The sequence below is a fragment of the Passer domesticus genome, chromosome Z (genome assembly GCF_036417665.1).
Source record: "Passer domesticus isolate bPasDom1 chromosome Z, bPasDom1.hap1, whole genome shotgun sequence".
Classification (NCBI taxonomy): Eukaryota; Metazoa; Chordata; class Aves; order Passeriformes; family Passeridae; genus Passer; species Passer domesticus.
This window is the reverse complement of record NC_087512.1, coordinates 33,948,962-33,970,783: the sequence shown is the minus strand read 5'-3', so window position 1 is coordinate 33,970,783 and position 21,822 is coordinate 33,948,962. Positions and strand designations below refer to the sequence as shown.

Genomic DNA, 21,822 nt, shown 5'->3' with positions numbered 1-21,822 from the left:
CTGAGTCTGTTTTGCCCATGACAGTGCTTGGTGAGTGATCTCTCTCTATCCTTATCTCAGCCCATGAACCCTTCCTTATATTTTCTCTCCCCTGTCCAGCTGTGGGGGAAAGTGATAGAGAGGCTTTGGTACCTGCCTGGCATCCAGCCAGGCTCCACCCACTTGAATTACATCCACAGTTATAAAATATTATACCCTTCCTTTTTTGTTGTAAGCATAGTTCCTGTGTTATGAATTTACTCACAGATTGTTGTATTTTCATCTGATCCAATTCATCCTCAAGATTCAGTCTACAAAAGAGGAAATAAAAAAAATAGGTACAATCACATAGATGCCACTAAAATAATTTCAAAAATTAATCCAAACCCATACCAATGTATGACTGGGAATAAGTTGTCAACACTCAGGCATTAGTTCTAATTTGACACACTTAGCATTATTTCAAACATAAGGAGTCCTTTTGTACAAGAGCTTTTTAAAGTATGTAAATCATCTGAATTTCCAAAATTCATACACAATGCTGATTGTAACATACACTAAGAAGTTTCAGCTCACCTTTTTTAGACAAAAAAATATTTGAGATTAAAAGAAGACCAGTAGAAGGTAGAATCCTTTTTAGAGGTAGATAAATACTCTGTCTCAGGGGAACTGCCAGCCAAACTTGTGAAGATATGTCTTATGATCTAGCAACTATTCAATAAACTTATTAACAAAATAATTCCTCCCATTTTCCAGCCCTGATGGACTACCATATTACTACCACAGTTTATTCTGTAATATTAACCAGCTGAGCTCTGCACAATAAATTGAATTACTCCTTTTTCAATTTAATAAAATTACATACAAATAAAGTTGCCAGGATAGCAATACTAAGGTTTCAAAGTCAAATTGGGAAATATTAGAAAGAAAGACATTGTTTAAATTGTTTATTTATTCTTGTGTTTTCTGACACATTCTCTATCTATACAGTTGTACACTATTTCAGCAATAAAACCCTCACTTGTTTCAGCCAAAGATCATACAATACACAGAAGGGAGCACGGTCATTTAATAGGCAGCTTCTGCTTAAAATAAAAATGCATTTCATGCACCAATATACATTATTCTATCTCTGCTGTGAAAGTTTAACTGCTAGTGTTCTCACTTATTTCACTTGTACTCCAAACAGCAGCACCTGCTCCAGAGGAAATTTATGCTTTTCCCTACTTTGCCCTCCGAAATAAGGCACAAAAAAAAATCGGGCCAAAATATTTGCCAACTTAAAGAAAGGACTGAAAAAAACAAGTCTTTTGGTACACACAGTACATTAAAGCACATTGTAAGTCAAGTGCACCTCTGACTCAGTTGTTAAACATACCTTACAGAGAAAATTATAAACTGAAAAGTTAAAGTAACTTCCTTTGCATGACACATAAGAAATCCAGCTATTTTTGGGATCACTCATCTGCCTTCAGAGGTTGATTTTCTTTGCTATTCTTTCATTCTCCAAAACTCAGTCATCATCAGTTTCTATTACACAGATGACAGTGGCTTTTGTCTTCACACTGTCTTAACTCTTCACAGCATGTTTGCTTTTTGCACTGAATAGTAAAATATTTCCTTGAAAAAAACCTTGCTTATGTAATTAAAGACTGAAATCAATATGACATGGTTTCTGCCTGAACCTCTATCTTCTAAACCAGTTACTTTTCAACTTTAAAAAGATAATTTGAATGAACACAGTATATATGTTTATGAACATATATACTGCCTCTCTGGACACTAATTGATAAGCATGCATTAGTGATTGTACACAATTTTTAAGAGTGAACTTCTACACATATCTTTTTTCTTTCAGCTGATGAAAGACATGCAGAAGTAAACTAATTATATAAAATAATTAAGGGGAAGTTAATAGTCAGAATAACTGAAGTGCCTCCAAATATATTATCTATGAAATCATCTCCAACTGAATTTATGATACCTCTAAGATGGAAAAATTTTAGTCAAGTCCAAACCAAAAATTTCTATGTGCAATACAAGATTCAACCCACTCAAGTCAATGACTGGCTCAGTGAACGTTATAAATGCCCATAGGGGTTAGCCAGTGCCAAGTCCAGCCATGAGCAATACTTACTATGTCTCCCACAGAGGCAAAAGCATATGCTACTCAAGAAAGACTAGAAGCCTAACAGTTTGTGCAGTGTGATTCCAATTTTTCATCCTGGAAGTGGCACACAAGCACTACTTTTTATTTCTTCTGCTTCAACTGGTTCCCAGTTGCTAAAAGGACCTTTCCTTCAGAGCAAAAAAAAAAAAAAAATTTACAGCTTTTCATGTGGAGTTTATTAAAGGCAATTGAAAAAATACAGATCGGATTACTATTACCACACAGTTGCTGTCACCCTTCTGCAATTCCAGCAGGTTAATGAAGCAGGATTTTCTTTTACAGGAGCCACATTAATGCTTCCCCAGTAAAACTGTGTTGATTTGTGCTTAGTGATAGTTCTCTCTACCATGCTTTTTTTGGGTTGTTTTGGTTTTTTTTACTTTCTCCCTTTCACCCTCTTTTTCCAAAAGACTGACTACCATGTTCAAAGTATGGAGGCAGCCACATTACTGCAGCTCCCTCTGGAGCCCATTCTGTAGATGGGAGTTATAGTGGCAACCTGCCAGTGATTGGCTGTTAACAGTTAGGTTAGAGTAATTTCAAACTTCAGTTTCTTCACACCTCCGTGAGTGAAGAATATTAACTTCAATATATTTACAAGCAACTACTCTACTTGACCTCATAATTGCTGCACAGATACTTCAAATAGGTCTAATGCCTTTGATCTATCTGCTGCAAAGCATACATAAGTTGTTGGCATCTTCACCTTTCATTTAGCATAGAAACATACAATCACAGCATGGTTTGGGTTGAAAGATATCTTAACAATCATCTAATACAAAATACCGACCAAGGAAAAGACTGTTCTTTTAGGCCTTGAAAACCCAGTATATCATTTTAGACTGTTATCATTCAGCAAACCTGTGAACTTCCTGATTGTTGTCTTTTTCACTCTATTTAAACAAAATTTTACTGTAATAGCTTAAGCTTTGAAAACCAGTCTTCAAAAGTTTTTTTAGGCTTCTCAACTTCCCACCTGCATTTGTCCTGTCTCTGTTTACTGGTCCTACCTGTTTCTCAGCAATGCAAAATTAAGTTTTAAATGCTGACCTTTTCCATGTAAGAGCCATAAAAACTTCTCCAGTCGCTAGAGAGAACTCTTTAAGACTCCTTGGGGGCAGGGGATGGTTTGGAACTAACTTTTATCTTAACTTTTTCAAATTGTAGCATATATTTCAGGTGGGTTTCAGCTACAATATCTCTCTTAACAGTCTCCAACAAATGTTTCTTTACTGCTTGCTCTAGAGTTCAGGGATTGATTTTTTGACTAGTTGTTTCATTTTCATTTTATTGATTTCCTTTCTGGAAAATGAGCATCCCTACGCCAATTGATTTGGTCTACTCCCTTCTGATATTATTTAAATTAAAACAAACAAAAAATTTACACAAACCCAATAAAGGCCTTCCTTCCTTCCCTAGCAAAGTCACAGAGCAAATCATCCTGGAAATAATGTCCAGTCACCTAATAGACAAGGTGACTGAAAACAACTAGCACACATTCACCATGGAAAAATCTTGCTTTACCAACCTCACTACGTTTGTAAGACATGACCAGCTGTAAGAATGAAGGGAGAGGAGGCATATACCTTGAATTTGGCAAGGTATTTGAGATGGTCTCTCATCTCCTTATTGCCAAAGATTTGAGATCTGAATTGAAAATTAGATAAGGTGTCTGTAAAATTGGCTGAACTGTTAGGGTGAAGAGGTGATGACCTGTCATATGGAGTACAACTGGTAGCTAGCAATTATAAGCTTTCCTCAGGGATCCCTTATAGAGCCAATATTGCTTACTGTCTCTATTAACAACCTCAAAGTTATGCTAGAGTACCTCATATCAAGTTCATAAATTATATAACTCTGAGGGAAGAAACTGAGAGCCCAGTAGAGGGCTGGACCACTGCTCACTGAGATTTCACAGGAAGAAAAAAAATAGCTGATGGGAACTTCATGAAGTCTACTTAAGGCAAAGTCCCCTTAGAAAAACTTTGAAAGAGGACATGCTAAAAGCATGTCAAAAAGCAGCTTTGTAGAAAAAAAATTCTGTCCTTGAACCAATATGACAAACATTAGCAGTGACATGACTTTATGGTGAAGGCTAACTACATGCTAGCTGTGTAGGCAGGAGTCAGTAATCAATTTACAGAAATGATTCAACTCAGCACTTCTGAGATGGCATGTGTGGCTGCATCTTGCTTTAGGCTCCTCCAAGAAAGACATGTAAATAGATTAAGTGTAGCAAAGGGGCATCACAACGGCCAAAGTTTAACCATGTGTTTTATGATGACAGGATGAAAGAAAACTTCTGACTGTCAGTACCGGCTTCCTTCTATCCTGAAAAGAATTCCTTTATGCAGGACCATTCTTGGTGCAGGAGGATATTATCACATCAGTTAGAAAGCAGGTCTCATATTTCACTCATGGTCTCATTTAAGAGACTCAATTCCTCGTGTTGAGCTCTTCTTTCTTAGAGTTGTGCTCTTTGGCTGACAGAAATATGTGTAGAAAATCATACATGTCACACTACACCAAACTGAATAAGCTGCATGCCACTGGGGGGACTCCTACCCACATTCTGAGTTTTATTGTCTTGATCTTGTGAAGGTAAAACAGATTTAGCCTGCCTTTTTCAACCAATTACTGTCATCCTATCCTATCCTATAATCTCCCATCCTAATTAGTTAGTTAGTTGGTTTCTTTTATTATTTCTAACATCTGAAGCCTGCTAATATTCTGTTCACTAACTTATAAAATTTTGAATGCAAGTATTAGGCTGCTCAAGGCCCACGTGTTTGCACTGAGCAAATTTCTAAGTGTTTAAGAAATCTGAAAACAGATACTGTACTGATTTCTGCTCATACTTTTTTTTAAATCTGAAGAACAACAAAATAAAACCTTTAAACTACTCTAGCTAGAATTTGTAAAAAGGAGCGAAAAAACCCCCCACTGTATACGCATTATAACAAGATATACACATCTAGTCCAGTTCTCTAAAATTAACCATAAAAGCACCAGCCTGTACTTTTTCTACGAAGAAGAAGAAGAGTGGTCTTCTTAAAGAGCACAGCTCTTTGCAGAAACTCTGTAATTGGTACGTTCCTCAAGAACAAGTGAACAAAATCACTTGAAAGAAGCATCACAGAAGGTTCCAGTAGGAGCTTTCAAAGAAAGAAGGAATGTCAAGGAATTCACGGCAACTGAAGAACCCACATAAAACTGCCAAAGTATAATTCAACACTGAAAGAAATTACTCATCCTGAAAGAACACAGTGGCAAAAAGCAGGGATGGGGGGAAATACTTGCTTTCCAGTCTGTCCTTTACAGCATTATCTCCTTCAGTGTCTCAGATATGCCAATTTAATAGCTAAGAATTGAACTGTTTTTCTGAGATTCTCCCTCCCTCTCTAAAGAATAATTTAAGTGACTCTGAATATAAATATCTCAGTGTGTTTTTTTACCCAAAAGTGGGATTGCATTTGACAAACTATGTCTTCCCCATCAGACTTTTAAATGATTCACATACAACTCTAAAAGAGATTAAAAGCAGATTAGGTACCTAAAAGTACCTGTGATCCAGCTGCATAGATTCCAGTGACAGAAGATGCTTCCCTCATTTACTGAGGGTAAAAGAAGAATTGCCTCTGCAATCCTGCAACTCAAAGGATCAAAACCAAGTTCTGCCTGTGGTGATGAAGACTACTAACCTACTGGAACTACAGAGTCAGAAGAGTGACTCAGAGTCACAGCAGTGTCAAATTTCAGATATTATGAACAAGAGTTTCTAAAACAATTTCATCAGATTAAGCTAATATTTGCTGTTATTATCTTAAGCATATACTCAGTGGATTAACTGCACCAGTTTCTGCATCATTCATTTTCAATGAACACAACAAACAATGAAAATAAGAAATGTGTCGGGTTCAGGTCCTAGCTGAAAAGGGAATTTCTCTCACCATTGTGTTTGATTTAGCAAGTGCTGAGCAAAGGGCACCATGTTTATGTCATCTGAAACCATCCAAGACACAAACTGAGACTGAAAGATAGAATATTTTGAGATATTTCAACAGTAGGAAACTAGCTTCTATCTGAAGTGTTCCTGATTGCAGACTGCAGGCATGGAAATAGAAACTAAAGCTGTAAATATTAGTACTTGTCTTATCCATCTTTTGACAGTAGAAACACTGAGAGTTGATGATATTTCAAGACTAGGCAAGAAATGCCTTACATTAATATCCATTTAACTGTGTTTATACAAATTTCCTTCTCCTAGGATTTTCCACGGATTTCACATTTTACAATTACTGTAACTACAAGCTTGATTTAAAAAAGAAAAAAGTATACTTTAAACTTTTTATACTGGATATCAAATAATTTTTTCTTGTAATTCATCCAGCAGTCACTAAATGAAGTGAAAGAAATTTTAAGTTTATATTAGGTTCAGTACAATTCCTACTTCCAATTACAATATTAAGTGGCACGAGTAATTGAGCACAACTTTCTTTCCCAGGAGGGAAATTCAGCAATGAATGTATTAAGGAACTGCAGGAGAAGCATAAACCTACAAAAATTTGCAATCAACTGTCTATTTTGGCAAGCAGTAAGATCAAACATGGAGGATGCTTTCAGTTTACCCTTTCACAAGCTTCCTAACGACAAGGTATCAGCTGACAAGCAGAGCCAGTTTTAGTTCTCTTCTTCACACTATATATCTTTTTGCTTGAGCAAGGAATTACATACAGCATATGAAATTTATAAATCGGCATTTTTTGAGGAGAACCAATTATCTGCCTTTTTAAAACTGAAATTTAAAAGTCTATGGTTGTATGGCTGTATTTGTGTTATTTCTGTCAGCATCTCTTAAACACAATCTCAAAATTATGTCTAAACAGTATTAAAACCCCTCAAACTCCTAAGCATTTTGCAATAAATGAGGAAGAACTAAAAACTAAAATTTGTTTAAAGTTGAAACTCCCATACAAAATGAAGAGTATGCTATTTCTAGGTACTCAAGTGTCGCTAAGCAAACCATATGCAAAATCACAAAAACAGTCAAGTTCTAAATTGAAATACACACAGCAGTGTAGAACTCAAAGTCTATGGCTATCACAAAAGAAAAACAAAGGACTTTTCTATGGAAAAAGGTTTGCTCTGTAGACTCAGAGAAGCTAAACCTTTGAACTATAATTCAAGAGTGAATTATGGGGTTTGGATGCAATGAAAATATGCAGGCCAAGAGAAAAGACAAAGCAAATAAATGTGAGTATTAACTGGTTGCTTCCAGCTCATAAATTAACATTTCAACATTTTGTCTCTTGGCAAAATTGAAGACTAATACTGCATTTTATTGTCTTTGTCACATTTCTGTTGTGTACTCATTCTATTATTTAACTCAACTTTTAGAAATGGAAGTTCCTGGGATGTATTTTAAAATAATAGAGAGATATCAGATACAAACCAGTACAAATACTGCAAACGATTTTGACAATTTACACAATCTTTTTATTGATATAGGAATTAGTTGAAACCTTGCAGGGTGTTGAAAAGCCACAATTCTGTAAATAAGTTTTGATCCATTAATAAATTGATGGAAAAAATAGAAATAAAACTTAACTAAACTTGAATGGGTTTTAAAATTAATACAAAAACTGTTCAGAATTGTCTCTTACACAAATAACAAATACATAAATAATGTCAGGCAAAGGAGATTCATTACAAGGAATACATATCAGCAATTCTGAAAAAAAGAAAATAAGTAAGCACTGAGTTCAACTTGTATAAAGTTTCTTTAAGCCTAAACTCAAATCTTCAATGGCAATGCTAACACAGTGAGCCACTTCTAGAAGCTTGCAAATGTTGAAATTGCAATTATCACTTGGCCTGTATCTCGATGCAGGTTTTTCTTAGGTTTATTTTGATCACTATGGGTTGTTTTTTTTTAAACTGAAAATATATAAAACATTTTCAAATCATGTCAAACAACTCTTTTCTGATTGCACTGTGAGAGTCTTTTCAGTCCTGATTAGATTATATTTAAGGTTTAGGGAGTCCTAAAGGAGACTGTATAAGTAGAAAATGTATCCTGAAAATTTGCAGTACCAACATACCAAATTTGCCAATAATGAAGGTTATGTAATTATGAGTGACATACAAGACTGCAATTTCTTATTTTAGGACTACACTAATCCTATGTCTGTCTACCAGATGAATTGAAAATGGTTTTTGAAGTAACTATTCAGCTCCCACATAGACTTTTCAGCTTTTAAAAAGATAGGGAAAAAAAAAACCCAACTTGTTTTGCAATGCAGTTGAAAGAGTAATAAAAGCTAGCAGACTGAAAAGCTCCAGAATTTATTACTTCTTCCAGAAGAAATGTCTTGCTCTTATTTATACTCACATGTTTTACTTTCTAGCAGTGTTGGCAAGTTTAAATGATAGCCCATCAGGCGGGGGAAAAGTGACTTAAAAACATACAAAGCCTAGAAACTAGAGTACTGCTTTTCAGCTTTATTCACGCCTGAAACTGCTTAATGGCCTTGAGTCTTCTGCAAAAAGAGGTTGTGCTGCTTTTAAGTGTATCAGGTAGATTTTCGTGTGTTTCTTCAATCAGTCTTTGTCAGCAATAAGCATTTTCTTACTTCCAAAACCAGCTGACCTTCTGACAATTTAATCTACTCCAAAGTAGTTTTTAAAGATCGCTTTGCTGACAAGAAACACGGCAGCAGCAATCCTAGGTACTCTAGACTAGGTTGTCAGAGAAGAACTTCCAGCTCCAAGGAAGAGACACGGAGTCCTTGATTTGAGAGGAATCAGCATCCTGAATTAGCAGGAGTCTACTGGGATTTCTTAGAAGACTATCAATGTCTTCCAACATGGCAGGTCAGAATTCTAATCATGTGTTTTTACATCCTGAGAACAACCTCAAAGTCCTTGGTTTACCACAAATAACTTCATGAAAAAGTCACTCTTTCTTACTTGCAACACATATAGAAAATGCACCATCAAGTGCAGGAAAGCATGCAGCATCCTGTTTTATGTAAAAAATTTTTATCCTCCAACTATGATTGCCACACTCTCTCACCTGGCACTATTAAAATGATGATATTCAGAAATCAAGAGAGATCAAATCTATGCAGATAATAGTTTATGGTGGCATTGCATGCATTTTTGAAGGTACTGATCTTGACCCACAATTACAGAATCTGCTGTTTTCAGTATGATACAACAGTCTGGGCTCTATTTTTCATAATGTAATACTTTTGATTTTTCCTCCTTTTTTTAGTTTTTTGGTTTTTTTAATACTTATCAATTTCAAATAAAGGAAGAGGTAGCATATTTAAAACTGTGCTATAGAATCAGTTATGCTAAAATAATTACTTCCAATTTCTTTTAGATTATAGCTAGGCATCAGCAAGAAATTCTTTGTAACAGTTGCTTACTTATCAAGTATTAGAATAAGAGAAATGCTCCCACCATCTGCATATAAGCAGGGCTTCTGCAAAATATACCCTCTTGCTAGAACAAAATATCCTAGTACTCATCATTTTTAATTGTCAGCAGTTCTAAAGATACCATCAGGAGCCCTCACACAGCTCCAAATCTAAGGTACATGTACACATGTGCACTTGGGCCTCAATGCATTAAAGAAAAGGTAATTTAGAAAGACAGCCTGAACTATAGCATAAACTTTCTCTCTACACTTATGAGTTTAAAGGGCTCCTTCCCTCCAGAGTTGCTGACCCTGGGTTAACCCATTGCCAGAAGACTCTAGTTAGTCCTCTACCAAACAACCTGTATTACCTCCTGAGTAATACACATCCCATAAGTCAGCTATTGCTCATCAGCAGTTTTCAGCATTCACAAGTAAGACAAGCAGGAGACTCCTACACTCCCCTGCATACAGATAAAAGGAATTAAGAGAGGAGGCTCATGGCAGTCTAAAATAAACATCCAAATAAACACTAAGACATTTTTCCCATTTGTCCCAGGGAATTTTATCTGGAAAATAAAACCAGAGAATAAATGCAGAGAATCTAATTTCTAATAGAGCTGAATACATAAGATGGAATAACCCACTGAGGAAACCGACTCCTTCCCAAGGATTGCATGTTGTGAAGACTGCAGCAGGATGACTCTTTGGAGAAATAAGCACAACCAACCACAATCTCCTAATGCATATTGTTGCTGGTATGGACAGATATCAGGGGGCTAGTCCAGGAGCTGCTGCAGTCAGGGAAGCCTTCCTCTGAGTCCATGAGGTTAACCATTGCCTTTGCAACCATTTTCCTCCAGAGTCATGGAAGACTGTTAAAGACAGGAAAGCCAAATGGAGAAAAAAATCAGACAGAAAAAGACTGCTAACCAAGCTTTGCATGCTCTTTATCACAGTCCTTAAAAAGGGACAGCAGCATTGCTTATTACAGTAACCAAAAATAAGTTCTAAAGACACCAGGTTGACGGAGTGTCAAAGAATTTTTTTCTTATCCAAAGCTTAAGTTGAATAGCCTAATAATCCTTGCAACAAAAAATAGAACAGCAGAAGCAGCTCTGTTTTCTTCGCCTCAGAAAAGAAAGATGCTTGAGAAGACAGTATATCAACAGAGATATATCCAGGTAAGGAAAGCTGAACTGCACTTTCTCTTCTTTATTCTTCTAATTTTTAGAATGGTAAAAATTCTGCTCTGTAAAACTAGAGTACAACACACATGCACATTACACATACTTCTGTAAAAAGCCCACATAGAAAATACAGGACAAGGCTGTCAAAAATGGTCTTATATGTCATAATGCAAAATTAATTTGTCACAGCAAATGATTCTTCCTACAGCATTATGATTCAAGTACATTTGCATGCAGTAAGGGCAAAATATACTCTTTTCATGGGTTTGTATATTTATGACAGCCTTGGAAAATGAGAGAAAACCTGGGAGTAGGTCTTTGATATAGACTGTGGGAGAGCAAAAACCATTACACATATGTCTGAGGATAACACTACCAAGGTAAGAGTAAAGCAAAAATACTAGCATTACTCCCACTATGTGATCATTCACACTATCCAGAATGATTTACCGGAATTCCTTTACAGGAAAAATATTGTAAACTTACAGTTTACACTAAGAAATGTATACTCTTAATTAACCAAGGAAATGAAGTATTTGACTACATAGAGTCTTTAAGCTATCTATCTTGCTTGTGCATCCACTTCCCAGAAATATGTCTTTATCATTCTTGTTTCCTGATTCAGTTGCTTGTAGGATGGATGAAAATTGCAGGAAGAGATATCTGTTGTTGCTAAGTAAAGTCTCCCAGATTTACAACCCACATTCAGGAGCAAACAGGATAAAAGCAACTCCCTCCTCAACAGTCCAATGTCTCTTCTCATAACAAAATAGTGAATAGTGTCATAGTTGTCAAGAGTGCTTTTTGAGATATATTTCAGGTCAACAGTCAATCTAAAGTCAAAGAAGCACTAGTGACTAAGATAGTTTCAACATGCAGGATAACCTTTAGTTTGCAAAAGGATGGTAGAAACCCATGCCTAAAATTTTATCTACTATTTAGCAATTTTAAGTTGTTTCACTGAAGCACAAAATCCATCTTATTTATCAAGAAGTGTTTAACAAAAATATAAATGTTACACTGTGTGAATTATGTTTATTATTCTAATTTGCAGGTTTCCATTCCTTTAAAATAAGACCATCAGAACAGCCTCATAAACAGTGTTTGTACCTGTCATTAGCTCAAAACAGATTCAACCTCAAGGGCCAAGACTGGGGTACAACTGCCATCAATATCACTCAGAGAAGAGGGTATGTCACCCATCATATGAATATCAAGAGAATTTTGGTGTTCTATCAGTCCTTCTAATCTTTATAAACCTCATATGACAATACACTAAATTCTATTGCCTACAGACTGCTGTTAGTATGGAGCTGGTTTCCAATAATGCAAAGGAAGGATAAAAAAAATTCTTATTTTATTTCTACCACTGAAGTATTTGAGTTTCAGGAAAATTATGATGATTCCATGCTTATACTCACATGACTGTGTTTGGAAAAAAGCAAATATAACACTAATTTTTAGAAAATGTATTCTGAATTCCTTAGAAATTAGAAAAATATCCAAATGCATTGAGATAGGTTAAACTTTTGCATGTATATGCATATTCTGCCTCATACAACAAAAGAGGACTAAGTAGTTTATCACACAAATCATGCTGGGTCATAATAATGGCTCACTAAGCACCATATTTGACTTTCTAAAATTACGAAACACTACACTTTAGAAAAGGGTTGAAGAGATAAAGCAAGAATACATTATCAATGTTTAATAACTTTCATTGTAAACTATTATTTTATATTATAAAATAATATTTTCATAATATAAAATAATTTAATATTTATATTATTCAGCACTCTCTGAAATAAATGTTTCTACACTTTCTCAAAATTCAGTTGTTGAAGTTCCATATGGTATTATGAAAGCTGAGATACACGGAATAATGAAAATTTATTATGTCTCTTCCAAAGTCACTACTATGCAAAGACAAGTGGAAAATTAGCACTATATGTTAAATTAATCTAGCCAGAATGTAAAAAGCACTGCTACTTTTACTGGAAATCCCAGAACTTTACAAAAGGTACTACAGAGAAACTTATTTTCATTACTTACTCCTTATTCTCTTCTGACATGTTAGCAGCAATCAGTGTGCTTTGGTATTACTGACTGTAGGTTCATAGACTTCTTCTATGAACATTCTGTACAGTTTAGTATGACACACTTAGTAGTTCTTTATTTTTACACGTGCATGAATATCTGTAAGACTAATAAATCAGATATTTCCATCTAAATACTGAAGACCTTTTGTCTAGGCCAGACAGAGGGATAAGAAAAAGACAGTTCTTCTGCAGGCAATATGCTTACCACCTCTACAACAATTCATTTCTAAACCAAATAATCTACAGAAATTACTCTGATCCAACAGCGAGGCAAGGAATAGCTCTGAGCAAGAAAGAATACCAAGGGAAGCTAACAGAGTCCTTAACTTTCTGCACCATCTCTGTGCCATTTTTGTTCCTGAAATGTCCAAATTTTATCATTAATGCAACTTCAATTCTGCATTTATCTGCTTCTATATTATGAAAAAAAAATGTTTAGCAGCACAGTTCTTGTTTTTAACATCACACAATTCCATCATGTATGAGGGGGCACTGAAGTACAAGACAAACATGTCTGATTAAATATGAAGGAAAAAAGGAAAAGCACGAACACATCTGATATTAAAAAAACACACTAAGTCCTCAAATTTGTCTGTTAGCTAGGATGCATTAAATTACAAGATATGGTGGACACAGGTAAGAAATGTTCTAGAGACAAGCTTAACAATTACAAAGCATCAATCTCATTATCCTTGACAGAACCCTCTCACTGAAAAGCAGTTGATATAGTGCTTGGTGAAAATGTAACTGGAAGCTTGCTAGAAAAAGACCTGATTTTTTTCAAAAAAGGGCCATTTTGTTCATTATGTTCATTAAAAGCCCCTACATGAGTTCATGTGGCATTTACAGTTCTGACTTTGGTCCTTTAAAAATATCTTATAGAAATTATACTCTGTATTACACAAAATACTTCTGATTTTTTATATTTTAATTTATTTGTAGTGCAGTATTTCCCATTCTCACACTTGAGCCTGACTGTCATTTTCCCTGAGCAATACTCAGTTCAGTCAGTAAGCATGCACTTTGTCAAAACCCACAGAAAAGTCACAAGACTAGCTGCAGAACTTAGGCTGGAATTGCTTTCAGTAGAACTAAAGCTGGTATTTCAGATTATTGTCTACCCCAACCAGAACAAACATATACACACCATCATTTTAACAATATATGCCTTTGAACTACAGAATTACCAACTGCAGAAAAAAGTAACCAAGAGCCCTGATCTATTAGATTCAAGTAATTATTAGTAAGATGTCTGCTCTGTCCCAGCAGAGCAGAAAAAACCTAAAACTGATAACCAGAAAGATTACTTTACAGAGAAAACACACAAGTCAGAAGGGCTACATATTGTAGGTGACACTTTTTAACACTGATGTAGCATGAATGCACTTTGTTACAAATAAATCTGCTCCATGCTGTAGCTATTGAGTGAAACACAGAAAAAATGGCTGGGATATTTGGATGTTTCACCAAAAAACGGAGGTTTAAAAATAAAAGCCTCTGATGACCAGGCATCTCCTATTGCCTGAGACAGTCAAGATTATCAAAACCACATTTTTCAGCAGGTTCTCTAGTTAAAGAACCAGGGAGGTAACACACATTCAAGAAGCAAAGGAACTAAAAAAACCTATTTCTGGTTTTTACTGCTAGCATTCCAGCACACTTAATTCAGCTTTTTTCCATCATACCCATTCTGATAGCTAGAAAAGGTAAGAGGCATCACATGGCTCTGCTGGTACTAAGATGGGCTCCTGTCAACTAGCTGATCACATGCCACTACACCAGGTACACAACAGTTGCTTTAATTCCACAAGAATAAGGAAAGCAGAAACCATGAGGTCTTGTTTTCCTAAAAAAAGAAAGCTTATCAGAAACATTTATTAAATAGCTGCTACAGCAGAGGAAGGATACAACTGAGCTTGTAGTGATTCCATATGCTTTGAAGACCCAGAGCACACTTCCTATAATGGATGACATGCACAGCTACATAACACTCATACAGACAACAAATTTCCAGCTAGCTATGAAAATGATACCTTGCATCATCATGTCTAATGTTGAAGAACGTTCTTTGTCAAATAATTTAGTGTTGCTGGTATCTATTACAAGGTTGCCTAAAAATAATACAAAATGAAAACTATAAAATGGTAAAGATTCCACAACAATTTATATCCAGTCATCTATACGTTTCCAAAGTCTGTACATGAAGGCCAAAGGGACAGGGTATCCCTATGCTCCAGCTATCTAGCTTTTGATATCGAAATGCAAAAATAATTTAATTAGCCAGCTTGCAATCAGATTTGCAGTGAAGCAGTTCTGTGGAGTGGGACCTGTCAGTCCTTCAGGTCAACAAGCTGTCCATGAGCCAGCAGTGTGTCCTGGTGGCACATTAGGAAGAGCACTGCCAGCAGGTTGAGGAAGGTGATCCTGACTCTCTACTCAGCATTGGTGAGGCCACATCTGGATTGTGTGTCCATTTCTGGGTTCCTTACTAGAAGGGAGTCATAGAGCCCCTGGGGAGGGCTAAAACCATGATTAATGTATGTGCATATTAAAGACATTTTACATCATTGCTCTATCCCTCGAAGATGGGAGAAAAAGTCTTTCTTACAGATTAAATACATAAACAAGCATCAACAAATAATCCTATCTTCTAAACACACGCTCTGTGCTTTAGTCAGAGACAGAAATTTTACCTATTCCAAGTTAAAACTACTTAAACCAAAATACAATCCCTACACAGACACTCTTCTTTAAGAAACAGTGCATTGGTTTTGGTTTATGTATGGTCTACATCAACCTAAGATAACAATCAGTAGGCTCTATCCAGCTAGAGTACATTCACAAAAGCTATGGGCTAACCTGATTTACTTTACTTATATGCTTAATGTTACACTGCCTGTAACATTAAGCATATAAGTAACTGGTCCAACTCCATAGATCACGTCCTTTATCCACAGAACATAAAAAACAATAGAAGCAGGATAAAGAAGCTCTATCCACATATCTAAAAAGTACAACAAATTTAGTATTGACTTTCTTAAGAAAATGAGCTGAAATCCTGAGATGGTGACTTCCTTCAATAAATTAAAGACTGTCACTATTAGAAACGGTATAAACCCCGCAATTACGCATTCATTTCTTCCTTACTTCAACTAACAGTAAGTGACATTGCCCACAAGGAACAAACAGCACCTAAATCTATACAAGGAGTTCACCTAATGAACACAATGCTGCACTGGCTTCTTACTAAATCCTTACTATGCAGACTTTTATGAATCCATTTTGTCTTATAAATCCTGTATCTTAAAGTGCTCAGCTATCTGCTCATGACACCTTACCACAGTCTAGTCAAGGTCAATCATCTGCAACATATAAGAAATAAGGGTGTTCCCATAAAAATATGACTGCACAGGAAGTCTAGAAAAGCAGTCCAACTTTCATGTTGGATATGCACAATATATAAGCATGGCTTTGTGTGAAAAAAGATGCCTATGTAATTGCTCTTGAGTTACTATTGCCTGTGGTGAATGCATTCACTAGTGATGGATGGGGACTTACATGTATGCAATTACATGCATGGCAAGAAAGTGTTCTTTCCTACATAAAAATAGAAAATGCAAGACCACAAAATAATTGCACATGATAATTTGTAGTTATAGCTTCCAACAGCAAAAGAGAGGTGACAATGAAGTGAGAAGAACAGGCATGCAATTTTAACTGGCAGATATAAGAACACATGTAACACAGCTACTGGCAACATTGCCTATAATACACCAATGGAGATTATGGTCAACACAAGGACTTACACAGAACAAAACAATTTGCTGCTGTTGAAATTCTGTGATAGCAGCCTTCATGGTATTGCCACAAAATGGGCTTACATTGTGATCCATTGGGAAAACGCATTTTTTTTAATGCTGACAAAAACAAAGTCAGAATAAAACTTTCTATGATGTCTTGATTCTTAAATTAAAACAAAAAATCATAGTCACTTACAGAAAGTGTTAAATCACAGCAAAGGGCTAATTATACCATACTAACTTCCTTTTGTCTAGTATAAAAGGACATTTTTTTACTTTGCCTGGCTGAGTGTAATAGCCTATGAATTATGAGATCAAAGCAGCAAACTGTATGTTTTCTAAAGTAAGAGTTTCCTTCACCAAGTTTTACACTTACTACAGCTGAAAGAGCTGTGTGAAGGGATCAGCACTAAACCCAAAGGACAGGCTGTGCACAGCAAGAAAGAGAGCAACTCCCTCGTGCTTTCTGCAGGTCACTACCAAGGACCATGTTAGCAGATCCACACCAGACCCTTAACAGGCAGCTCTGCTGCTACCAGTAATTAGCTTGGACAGCTCTGGCTCCAGGAGTAGCAGCAAGGCTACACCATAATGAGCTCAGCTGGGATTAGCAGGACAGGGCAGGGAACCAAGAGAGCTGAGGCATTCTGCATTGCGTATGTATCACAGAGATCAAACAAGGATGGCTGGCTAGGTTATCCCCTCACCACCTCATTCCAAAAATGAAGCATGGCAGTGTGTAAAATACAGGCTAATGAAGAGCGACACCTCCAACAGATGAGAGCCACATTAATTAACACAATCCCTAGATCATGGAATACAGTTTCTGTTAGTGCTAGCAAACTTGTAACTTGTCACTGATTTAAGGGGGAGAGAGAAGTAAGAAAAAAAAAAGAGCTGATGTTTTCCTTTTCTGCTTTTGGTAGGTGGTTTTATAATGGAATTTTGCACGGAATTCCTCTTGTATGGCTGTGAAGCACTTCAGAAAAAAAACTAATATGTTTCCTTACTTAAACACCATTTAAGAAACAAAGTCACTTCTCAATCAGCAGCTTTTTTGTACTCCCTTTTGAAAAAAGCCAGTTCATCCCACATCACATCAGGATCTTCTTGACAAAGCTGACAGGAGCCTGTATGCTGGTATCTGCTTTTACTATTTTCAAGGCTGTCTATGAGTTAAATAAGGTTGTTTGTTTTCAAATATCTAAATGTTTTAAGAGAACCAAAATAAAAGCACCCCTGCTCTCAGAAAGTACAGATTTTCAAGTACAGCATCCATTGAATCTGAATTTTGTATGAAGCATACATTCTGAGGCATGAAATCTTAGCTCTGGTAATAAAGAGAAGTTCAATTACATCGTTTCAGACAGATATGGTGCTGGTATGACACCAAGTCTCCCAGGTGACGCAGCAGAATAGTGTCACCCATGTTCCGACAACATTACTTTAAATACTGATATGAGAAAGAAGTTGTTAAAATGATCACATAATCTCTTGAAAATTAAGGGAGAGTCATCAGCTCCCCTAACAACCCAGCAAACCAATCTGGAAGTTGCAACTAATGCCCACTCGAAATCACACTGTTGTTCCACAGTTTAATAAAGGAATTAACTATCTATGGACAAGATGATATATTAAGAAAAAACATACTGACTTTAGAAGCACAGAAAAATAAAATTAAAATATTTAACTGTTTTTCTGTCCTTAAAATATTTTTAGGTATTTTAATTCTGTCAAAGATAAAAATTGCATTAAAAAATCCTTTATGTAATCAATTTAAACTCTGCAATCCAAATTCCTACTGGGCATAGAAATAAACTCTCAGACAATGTGGTAACCTCCTAAGGCCCCCATCATCTTTGCAGTCACGTACATCAGTGCAAGTGGTATGTACACTGACAGGTGTATTAGGTCCCATCAGCTGCCATCTCAATAACAGATATTAATCTATGAAGAATATGGAGAATGGGGTCCTCCATCACTTAAAAAGGTTCAGAAATGCCACATAAGCACCTGATACTGAGTTCTTAATGCACAATTTACATTATAGCAGACTATACAGCTTTTTGAGATACCAAAATAACAGAGTCTTATTGTTACAGACTGCTTTTATTTGTGTCTTATCTACTTTCCTTTGTTTAAGAGTATTAAAAATGAAAACCAAACCTCCTTTAATGTGGCTTCATACAAATCTAACCTGGTAACAAAGATTATTGAAACCCTGTTATTTTCATCTCATCTTAAACAGAGATGAAAAAATTAGATGACTAAGTGAAGACTGAGAATTATATTCTTGCTAAATACATTCATTATAACACAAGCTCATCTCATTTACTTTAAACAGAAGTCAGTTTTGTCTCTCCCTTTTCTTTTAAATTGTTTTAACTATCAGAACCAGAACACCCAGTGCTTCACTGTATATCAAGTTTAATGTCTTTATCTAGTTCATTTTTTTTTTTATCTTGTTAGCCTTGGACTCTCAGTGGATATGAAAGCCTGTGTAGGTACTAGACACAGAATGAAATAATTTCATTGAATTTACTAACTATCATCCTTAAGTCACTTCCAGATTGCACTAAATTTAAAACAATGAACTAAAAGAAAAAAAAATTCCGCATTTTTCCTAAAAAAACCCCAAAACCTTTTAATTATAATTTACCCAAATATATTTGCCTTTATGCTTAGGTATTTCAAAAAATGTTCCTGTGCTACCACTGATTCCTGTAGCAATTTTGTACTTCACCATTGTTTCAATCCACACCTTTTTTTCCCCTTTTTTAAAGACAAACTGTTCCTACATAAATGCTAGTATTTCAAAGCAATGCAAATCTACTAAGATAGGCTGTAGCATTACTTATATGTAAAGAACAGTTTATCATTCACAGAAGGATGCTTTATGTCACCCCAGACTCTGAATAGCTACCAGTTTTGCAGCATTTTCTGTGACTCTCTTTCTCTTCAGAGAAAGATAAAGTTAAGGTCAAGATCAGTCAGTATTGTTCTAATTGCAAAAATAATTATTTTTAGTAAAACACACAAGTGTTTACTGAGCTGTTAGGTGCATGCTAAAGCCCTGCTAAAACCACAAGGAAATTACTTTCTTGAAACAAGTCCTGAAAAACAGCAGTGCTTGATAACTGAACTGCTAAGAAATGCTTTCATTCCTCCAATTGCAGCTGTTTACCAAAATATCTGTCTGCTAAGGACTTAAAAAAAGAAGAATTTCTGCATAAAATTTTCACTGTTCTGTATAGAGCCTAAGGGAGAATGATATACAGAATGTTCATTATGCAAATTTTATGTGGTAAAGTCTTTCCTCTTTCCATTAATGAAGATATATTACTGCATTTTTTGTAAAATTATCAGAAATAATTTATTTTTAAAAAAATTTAACAGATGAAAACACCCTGCTTTCATGCACATATTATTTTACTTTTCTCCTAGAAGGAAGGAGATTTTAGCCTCAGTTAATATATGAATCCCTAAATGTTAGAGAGGGTATTATTTCCATATTTTAATGAATAAAACTATTTCTAAAAACTATTTGAAACATAATGAGCAACTGCTGTGTTACAGAAAATTAAAAACATACAGTCAACAAAACAAATGAGTGAGAAATTAGACAAAATAAGTAAGCAGTCCTAGCTGACCTTTGTCCAGTACTCAGGCTCTCAATAAAATAAGTCAAGGTGTCAGCTGAATATATTTCCTCTTGGCTTCAACTAGAATTTTTCTCACGTGGGTTAAGCTGTGTATTCTGCTGTAACAAAGGATAGTCTTGATCACCACACAGTAGCTTCTTCCTTCAAATCACATTCTCTTTTGAATAACTATGTAATACTTCTGTTCAGATTTCATGTGTAAGGAAAATGTTTTAATGAGCTATGTAACTTACCTGCTATTGCCCTCTTCCCACTGCTTTAATTGCTCTTTTAGCACTCTGTAGTTGGGCTGTAACATCTGCAGCCTTTCTTCATGTTTTCCATAGGCTGCTCTTAGCTCATAAGATTCTTGAGACTCTATGAAACCAGAAAAACAAAATCAGAGTTGGACAAAATATAAGAATGTTACACAGATCACATGAAACAAAGGTTCTTTTTCAGCAACTACTATGAGACTCAGAAATCTAAATAGAAAAATCAGAACTCACAGTCCTTGAAGTCAAAGTTTTCTTATTACTACTTTGGAAAATTCAGCTGATTTAGCAATTCACTTAAATATTATTTTCACGCTGCTGAAAGTTTTAAGAATTTACTACCAAAATGCCAGCTTTTATGTGGTGAATGCATAAACCTAATACATTTTAAAACACATACACTGAAAAAAGATTGTTGGCACTGTTTTTTCATTCAAACTAGTTTCTTTCCTTTTTTTCCCAATGGAAAACTGATCTATGTATTTTCAAGGGAAATACTGGCCACATGAAAAAACCTTACATTTAAATGGTTTCATGATTTCCTTACATAGTAAGTTGTTTCTGTAAATATATATAAAACTGCAACATCCAGACTTTGTCCTCTAGTAATGCAGCAAATAAGAAATAAAAACAATTTTTAAAATATCTTTTATATAATCAAAACCATACAAAAAATGTAGAGAACAAAAAGTAAAATACACCTTGATTTATATTACAGGATAACACCATGTAAGCTTAAAACCAGACTTTCCTAAATGACAATACAGCTCTCTGGAAAAAAAAAACACTAAGAAGAAGCATTTCACACTAAAATGCAAGTCAAACTCTGGCATACACTAGTAAAGAATTCACCAGCAAAGAATTCATTATGCTGTAGCAAAATCTGCAGTCAGAACCTCGTTTTCAGTTCAATGGGAGCTCTGCTTGTAGAGCAACTACAGAACTAAATAAATTGGAATACCTTATTTACACTGCTTATATGTTAGGAGGACTTTTCAGCATTAATCAATAAATTAGACATACCAACAGTCAGAGCTACTACAATAAAAATTGAATCCCACTATAAAAACATGGCAAGGGTTTCCAGAGTATTCATAACTACAAAGTACCTATACTAAGCTTGGCTTATCAAATGTAGCCCCGCTTTCATGATGCACAAAGTTGAAAGATATCACCCAAAGCTTCAAATGGTACTACATACAAAATTTCAGTAGGTGTCTGGAAGTGACTCAGGAAACAAAAAAA

The 21,822-nt window shown here is 35.4% G+C and overlaps 1 protein-coding gene and 1 long non-coding RNA gene across 2 annotated transcripts in view; one reads left to right on the top strand and one right to left on the bottom strand.

Annotated features, from left to right (window-relative positions):
* Window positions 1-21,822, bottom strand: part of CNTLN (centlein) — a 180,140-nt gene that overhangs the window by 70,610 nt on the left and 87,708 nt on the right. The window contains exons 12-13 of the mRNA XM_064405240.1: window positions 20,557-20,678; window positions 245-290 (exon numbers count right to left, since the gene is read on the bottom strand). Of these exons, the coding sequence (XP_064261310.1) occupies window positions 245-290; window positions 20,557-20,678 (168 nt within the window). The remainder of the gene's footprint in view (window positions 1-244; window positions 291-20,556; window positions 20,679-21,822) is intronic.
* LOC135289315 (uncharacterized) lies at window positions 10,986-12,042 on the top strand. Its single transcript, XR_010352093.1, has 2 exons — window positions 10,986-11,142; window positions 11,817-12,042. It is a non-coding gene; the product is annotated as an uncharacterized LOC135289315 (long non-coding RNA).